We start from the raw sequence: 8,627 nt of genomic DNA, 5'->3' as shown, positions 1-8,627 counted from the left end.
CTGTAATTAGGAGTAGGTAAGAATGTCCCTCTCAGAATCCTTATTAAATCCTTTTCACTAAAGTTTCTAATCAGTGCAATAAGGCAAGAAAAAGAAATAAAAACTACACAGAATGGAAAGAAGGACACAAATCCATCTTATCCATCTTCGTCCTGAGAAGGTATGATCATCTATTCATAAATCTGAAGATAGCTACAAAAATTTCTAAACCTAAAACATGAGTTTAACAAGATTAGAAGATACCAGGTCTATAGAAAATAATTAATTTCATTTCTCTATATTGTGAATATATTTCTCTATATTTAATTATTTTAAATAATTAATTGCATTTCTCTCATATTTTAATATGAGAAAATTAATATTTAAAAACCAAGAACAATTACAAAGGCATCAAAAAGATGGAATACTTAGGAATAAATCTGACAAAAGATGAACAAGACCTTCAATATTAAAAAATGAAAGTATTTCTGAGAAAAAATTAAAGAAGAACTAAACAGAGAGAGAGAGCAGGAAAATACAACAAAGGCAATGTGTCCTTCTCATTGCACCTTTTTAGGGGTACACAAGGTCAATATGTCTTATTGCTGTTGATATTAACCTTGAACACTTGATTAAGCTGGCATCTCTAGGTCTCTACACAGTAAGGTTACTGTGTTTATCTTTATAATCAATAAGTATTTATTTTGGAAGAGGAACTCTGAGACTATGCACATCTCTGTTTTCTTTAAACATGTGCCCCTAACCCTACCATTTTGCTGCAATAATAATTACTCTGGTGTAATGGTGGTTTTCTGTTTCCCCCATTTCCTTCTCCAGTTACTAATTGGAATTCTTCTATGAAGAGCATCTGTCCTTTATCCCCCAATCATTTGTTTATTCATTTTTATTTGTTTATATTAATACAGACTCCAGGATATTTATTTTACTTTTTGGGCCATGATCAATATTATTTATTTATTTTTCTCAATTTTTTTTCAACTTTGTCCATTGAAAGCTCCTTCAGATTGGGCACCTGTGCATTTTTAATATGGATCTATTTTTATGTCTACCTCTTTATCTATCTATCTATCTATCTATCTATCATCTATCTGTCACAATTCAAGTGCAATCCAAAAGCCAGGGCTCCTTCTAGAGTTTCTCCTTTCTTTATTTGTAACCCTCTTTTCCACCGCAGAGAGAAACGTCGCTCTCATTATTTACAGTATACTGTGTATTTGTTTGTTTATTTCCCTCTTGAATAGATATAAGCTAGTTTCAGGTTGTTATCCTATATATAGGCTTGTGAGAAATGAAGTTAATAACTAGAAAATAGTACTTGTATAGAATTTTCTTCTGTATTTAGTCTTTTTAAGTATCTTATCAAAATATTGTTTTCAACTTATGCCAGCTCATTTTCTCCACCTGTACTATGATGATATGGTTCATTGTAAAAGAGTTAGATTTTTGTCCGTTTGTTTTAGTCACTATTCTATCTTGGGCTCCTCCCAGTTTTGTTCTCTCACAAATATTTGGGTTCACTCCAATTTGAACTATAGATTCAATACTCTCCATTTCAATGTTCCAGTAAATTATCTATTTCAAAAATCATATCTAAAGGAAAGGAGATAGAATAGCCAAACATATTTTGAAAAATGAGAACAAAGTTGGAAAATAGATATTACCCATTTCTAAAACTTCCTAGAAAGCCCCAGTGACTAAGATAGTATGGTACTAATGAAAGGATAACACCTAGATCAATGAACAGAACAGTGAAACCCAGTTGCAGACCTACAAGTGGAAGGGAATTCTGAGACTATTGGAAGAGAAACTCTGAGACTATGCACATCTTCTGTTTTCTTTAAACATGCGTCCCCTAACCCGAGCATTTTGACAATATATCAAAGGAAATAGTGCTGAATTTCAAATATGATATTTGAAGTAATATCAGAGATAATCTTAGGAATCTTGAGTTAAGCAAATTTTTTTTTTAAATACATACAAGTTGTGCAAGGAAAAATATTGGATAATTTGGCCTTTTTCAAAATTAAAAGTTTTTGCTTTCATGAAACACTATTAAGGATGTGAAAAAGCAAGCCATAAATTGGGGGTGAATATTTTCAAAACATATTTCCAGCCAAAGAATTTTATCTGAAATATATAAGAAACTTCTACAACTCAATAAGACAAACAATTCAATATAAAATGGGCAAAAGATTTAAACAGACATTTTACCAAAAAAGGTCTGTAGAGGTGTAGATGACAAGTTGGCATATGCATAATTTAGCAATGTTATTTATTATTAGAGAAAGGCAAATTAAAATCGTGATGAGATGCCATTGCGTGTCTTTAGAATGGCTAAAATTAGAAAGATAACATACCAAGCATTCAAAACAACTGAAACTCTTCTACACTGATGGTGTTAATAAAAGTGATACAATCACTTTGGAAAGCTTTTGGTGGTTTTTAAAGTGCTAAATATACACTAGTGAACACATCAAGTGTTTCACTCCCAGACATTAATTTAAAATAAATCAAAGCATTTGTGTCTACATAAGCTTGTACACTAATGTTCACAGCAGCTTCATTTATAATTGACAAGATTGATAAAACATCCAAATGTACGTCCAAAAGAGAATAGACAGATTGTCTTATATAGACATGATAAATATTACTCAACAATAAAAATAAATGAGCTTTTGATTCATGTGGTAATATGGAGGAATCTCAAAATAATTGTGCTTAATATAAGATAGTAAAGTGAAAAGTACATAATGTACAATCCATTTATATCAAACTCTAGGAAATGCAAATTAAACTTATCAAAGATAGTCATTGCCTTCCATCGGGCAGTTTGAGGAAGTTGCAGGCAGGAGGTGGAAATAGGGAGAAAACCTTTAGTGTATGGTGCATATGCTTATTTTGTGATTTTGCTGATTTCATAGGTGCATATATGTGTCAAGAGATAAAAATTTGTGTATTTTATATATGTGTAGTTTTCTGCATTTTAAATATATGTTGATAAACTATAAAACCAAAACAAAAATATAAAGGCTCCTTGTTATATCCAGGAATCACAGGGAAGTTAGGGAGCCAGGTCTGGAAAACCAGAAGGGACAAGGAAAGTTTGGCAGCTGAAAGTACAGGCAAGATCACACAGTTAGAGCAATTTGATTCTGAAGCTTGATGCCAGCCACAACCATTGTGTCCTTACACCACTTCCAAATGCCTAGGTCTACTGCCCCTGTGAATAATCTAATAATCTAATCATCTTTTTCGTTTATTTAGCAGGCCTGGGCCAGGTTTGAACCCATCAGCCCTGGTGCATGTGGCTGGTACCCTAAAGACAGAGCTACAGGCTCCCAGCCATAATCTAATGATCTTTGTCTCATTCTGTGGCTGGGGCATGCCACTGGCATGCTGTGATAATATCCCAGGGCCTTCACCCCCAGAAAGCTGGGAGATGGACAGTATCTGCTACCTCTGATTTTGTAGAGGGAGCTGTTACCTTGCCTCTCATGTGTGTTCTTGTTATGAGTAGCCAAGAGGAGAAAAGAGGAAAAAAAATTACTCTCTAGACAATCACATGACTCATAATTTTAGAAGGCACCTCAAATCCTCGGTGTCTCTGACTTGTACAACTTTCTGCGAGATGCATTCCTAGCTCTCTAGTTAGCTAGGGACACAAACTGCCGAGTTCTGACCTCTCTCTTAGTTTACACACTGTGCATTTTCAGTGACAAGGTTTTCTTTCTCAGTTCCCTAGGATGTGTTACTGTAGCGACATAATCTTAGAAGGTATAGGACTAGAATAAACTTTTTAAAAAATGTCTTTTTTCCTAATTCCTTCTGTTCTTGGAAAGAGCCTGCTCACACTTCTCCTTTTCCCAAGTACTATCCTCTGTGCTGGTCCAACTCTCCCTCTAGTGGTAATTTGTTTAGTCTGCTCACAGACCTAGAGTCTCTGCTTCAGGCCAGTGCCAAGGGCTCAACTGCAACTCGGAGTTCACCTAACAAATACAATGTAACCTAATTGTATCTGCCCTTATATTAATCTGAATTTTTTTTAAAGTCTGGATACTATTCACAATAAGAAATACATTTTATATTTCAACACCATTTATGTATACATATGTAACTAAAAAGTTTGTGCAATAAATTGTGGTATTTTCTATTTTATTTGGTTTTCCTTTTATTTAGAAAATTGTGTTATCTATTACCCACTAAATTGATTTAACAACTTCAACCACCAATAAGTTGTAATATGCTTTGAAAAACAACACTCCAACTATTATGAAAACTGTATTAACTTTGTGATCTGTAAATAGTTATTCCAAATAAAGACACATAGACATACACACAAAAACGCCTATAACCAAATGCCTGATGACCTGTAAATATTTTTACTTAATTTTATTTTTATAAAATATCTGTACACAATGACTCAGAAAAATCTTGAAGTAAAAGAACACTGTCTAACTTTTCATAGCTTAGTGGTTACTGAATTTAACCATAGAAGAAATATTTTCAAAACATACACATATAATGAAATTAAACAAGTCTATGAGTAGCTCATGAAATGATTATTCCAAGGAACGAGATTTTGAAAAATTCTGCTTTATACATGAGGTGATAATCCACAAACAAGTACAAATTTCAAAATACATGTAAATTGTAACAAAGATCTATGTCCTTGGTGGACAATGGCCTCCCAGATGTGCATTTTAAAAGCTACTTAGGAAGAACAGGCAACTGTGGTTTGATGGTAAGAGGTCTGGAGGTAAAGACAGGAGAATTCTGCTAAAGCTAAAAGATGTGAATTATGAAGTTATATTTCGGGATTTTAGGAAATAAAGTGCTTTTGTTTAACTAATGCTTATGCAGATGCTCCTTGGACTCACTGTTGCTCTCAAATAGTTTTGTCTTCTGCTATATAGCTGGCAAGTAAAGTCAGAACTAGAGGGTCCCACCAGAGCCCCAAAAGCCTGGCAGGGTCTGCTGGCCCAACTGGGAAAAGGTTTGGTCCAGTCTGATGGCTCATAGGAAATGAATGACAGAAATCCAAATCATAACAGGTTAAATACATAATTCTAGAAACAGATTAGAATTGGGTAAACACATGATAGCCATGAGCATAGGAGCCAGCCGTAAAACTTCTGGAAGACTGAAATACAGTCCGAGGTCAGAGGTAAATATAATGCCTGGAGTACAGTGACAGTATCTAAAGAAGGAAATCTAGGTCAGAAAACAAGCCAAGGCCACCATGAGGGGCTAAGGCAGAAAACAATCTTGTTCTTTGCAGCAGACATGTTCTGTGGTATGTTCCTGGTCCCCTTCTCCAAGAACTGGATCTTACCCACAGATCCTATGTACGAGGCAGATTAGCACCCAGAATAATACCTTGTAATCTAAAACCTGATTAGCCCCATCAGATTGGACTGAAATGCACATCATCCAGCTCTACCTGTGCTAGACAGATATTTTTCTGACAAGGAATTCATCCTCTGAGAATATAAAGTTTTAAATCCCTGGAGAGAAAATTCTGGTAGAACTATAATGAGTTAGCCGTGTTTGATCACACTGCCTGTACCCTGAGGGCAAGTAAACTGATGAGTAACTGAAAGACTACGAACCAGACCCAGGGAAATAAGAGAGAAAAAGAAAGGAGAATATATGTAATCTCACATTCTGACCTTTTTCTTTCTTTTTTCTAGTCCCTCATGAGACTCAGTTATAGCGCATTGAGATAACCTTGTGTTCTTCCAAAAATATCCCCTTTTGCTTAAGTGAGTCAGCCTGCTTGTCAATGTCTTATATCCAAATAACCTTTATTAAGCCAGCCTAAAAAGAAGCCTATATCCTATCTCAGTCAAGACACCTTTGAGGTGTCAGCACCACAGTAGGAGTATAGACTTAGAAAGGAAATTATGGAGAATTCAGACAGTGGATTTAACAGAAATTGTCTCTCACAAATTATACTATGTAGGTTTCAGGAGCTAGCTAATATATGAATTAGATAGGTCGTTCTTACGTTATTCCTCAAGAATTTGGGGGCATTAGTTGTTAGAGATAGAAAATGAGAAATTACAAATATTAGGGGAGGAGGATATTTTTCTCGACTATTTTAGGAGAAACAGAGCTCAGGACGAGCTGGAAGACATTCAGTTATGGTGAGTTAAATGGACAGGATGGATACCAGGAGAGAAGTGGTAGAAACTGTTTCAGACTTAGAGATAGAAAAGATAATGAGAGTTCACCGGAGGAAGAGAATTTATAAAATGATTCAGGACACTAACTATTCATAAGTAAAGGCTATGAATTAAGCAAAATATTCCTTGTGATCAACACCTCAGGTACTTAAGAACTGCCCTAGTTGTAGCGGACAATGCCAATTGATTTGACAGCAGCTATTCTCTTCTACTCTTCATAATTAAACCTCAATTTTGCATGAACATTTCTGCAGTAGGCATCTAAGCTCTTCTTTGAAGGTTTGATGGAATTCTGGTATGAAGCAGAATTCTTTCAAGTCTTCAAAGGCATGTTTTTTGTTGGGAGATTTTTTATTGTTTCTTTGATCACAGTGCTTGAAATTGGTCTGTTCAGGAGATCTATTTCTTCTTGATTAAGTCTAGGGAGAGGGTGTGATTCCAAGTATTGATCCATTTCCTCCACATTGTCAAAGTTCTGGGCACATGCTTTCTTGTAGCATTCAGAGATCACCTCTTTTTATCTCTGTGACATCTGCTGTTCTTTCTCCTTTATCATTTCTGATTGAGGTTATTAGAGATTTTACTTTTCTATTTCTAGTTACTCTGGATAAAGGTTTGTTGATTTTATTTATTTTTCGAAAAACCAACGTTTTGTTTTCATTTTCCTTTAGGCCTATGTGAAACTGAAAAGGTGAGAGCCAATCCCCTACCCCTAACCTCCCAGTCTCCTCCAGAGGGAGTTACTGTGAGAATGGAACACGGCAGCATGTAAGTGTGAACTAATTTTTTATTATTATTCTGAGACCCCAGGCCATGGAACACACAGAAGAATCTGAATGAAGTTGATAAGGAGGGAAGAGAAGGGAAAATCAGAATTGAGGTGCTCAGGTTTGGCAGTTATGTGAAGAATATTCCCTTCCAAGGTGAGTCTTTAACTGGCCCCCTGTCCATGATGAGGTGTGCACCAATCTCAGGCTCCCAGCTTCCCAGTTGTCCTAGTCCTTGAACTTGCAGACATAGGGTAACTTCATATCACATTTATAATCTTTCCACTTTAGAAATCCTAGAGAGACAGAAGACACAAAACATAAGGGTGAGGTGAGTCTGAATTCAAAGAAGAGGCATCTCGGGCTCTAGCCGAGGACATAGAGTCTTGCTCTCATCTTTAGCTAGTGAAGGAGACAAAAAGTAAAGGGGAGTGAAAGAAGATGGGAAAAGACAAACCATTGCATTTCCTAGCTCAAGAGAATTCCCTAAAGGTCAGTCCTAGGAATGGGGGATGGAGGGTGGAAAGGCTGGGAAGGGGTGGCGCCTCTGATTCTCACCTGTGCTTCTGGACAGGCTCCCACAGTATCCAGGATTTGGGTTAGTAGGAGGATTGTTCTCCCAGGCCACGTAGTTGAGCACATCAAAGTTAGCCCATTCCCATCCATCCCCATTTGCCTGAGCGCCCTGCAGAGTAGAGGAGGCATCCAGGTGAGGGGAATAGAACGGCAGCTTTCTCTGCAGGATCCACATAAGCTGTAACAACTGATTCGCTCTCCAGCATCCTGGAACGTGGTCTGTTCCTCCAGATGCTACTCAGAGCCTTCGGCTTTACAAAGCTCCTTTGTAACTACCTGTTCCTACTGGCAAATCCCAGCCAATAACCACAAGGTCTCTGGAACTACTCAAAGGAATGTGTTAGTTACTTCCTGAACAGTAATTGTTGGCACATTTATGATCAGTCTCTGAGCCTCAAAGACAGTGTCTGTTTTATAGGGGACAAAAATTGATCCTTTCTTCATTTAGTATTCTCCCAGAATGGTATGTGCAGACTCCCTGAAGCTCAGAGAGCTGAGTTAAAGACTTCAGGTGAGAACTGTGTAAAGAACTTGATGAGAGGCTGGTTAACTTTGTCTGTAGTGTAGGGACCTCAAAAGGACTCAGGTCTTCAGCTGGTCTCAAGGAATTTCCTCCCCCACCAATATCCCTCAGAATCTGAGCTCTAGTGCTCCTTAGGGTATTTCATGACTTCCTGAACAGGTACAGGGAACAGAGAGGGGGCCTGGGTGACTGTGGCCACCTGAGAGGTAGCAGACAGGGGAGGATACCAGCGCACCTCTGTGGGGTCGTGCAGCCCAATCCAGATGTATGAGTTGCTGTTCCCAGTGCTTCTGACCAGAGAGGACACGAAGGATCCCTCAGATGCACTCAGCACAGACACCAGGTGGCCAGAGGGCTGCTTCTGGCATGCCACCTGTGCAGGGCAGAGAGAGACAGGGAGCCTGAGACCTCACCAGGAGGAGGGTAGGGCAGGGGCAGAGAAGGACTGTCTAAAAGATAGAGGGTTGAGTGGTGCCTGTGGCTCAAAGGAGTAAGGCGCCGGCCCCATATGCTGGAGGTGGTATGTTCAAACACAGCCCTGGCCAAAACACACACACACACACACACACACACACA

General features: G+C 37.8%; 1 protein-coding gene across 2 annotated transcripts in view; it reads right to left on the bottom strand.

The window, feature by feature from the left end:
* Nucleotides 1–7,180: 7,180 nt before the first annotated feature.
* The window catches only part of REG3G (regenerating family member 3 gamma), a 2,367-nt gene continuing 920 nt past the window's right edge, over nucleotides 7,181–8,627 (bottom strand). The window contains exons 3-5 of one of the 2 annotated variants that reach the window (XM_003801232.1): nucleotides 8,287–8,424; nucleotides 7,511–7,637; nucleotides 7,181–7,248 (exon numbers count right to left, since the gene is read on the bottom strand). In XM_003801232.1, the coding sequence (XP_003801280.1) occupies nucleotides 7,181–7,248; nucleotides 7,511–7,637; nucleotides 8,287–8,424 (333 nt within the window). The remainder of the gene's footprint in view (nucleotides 7,249–7,510; nucleotides 7,638–8,286; nucleotides 8,425–8,627) is intronic. The other variant, XM_012812354.1, reaches the window with a different exon arrangement.

Source organism: Otolemur garnettii, unplaced genomic scaffold (genome assembly GCF_000181295.1).
Source record: "Otolemur garnettii isolate 467f Iridium unplaced genomic scaffold, OtoGar3 scaffold00203, whole genome shotgun sequence".
NCBI lineage: Eukaryota > Metazoa > Chordata > Mammalia > Primates > Galagidae > Otolemur > Otolemur garnettii.
This window is presented reverse-complemented; position numbering and strand designations above follow the sequence as displayed.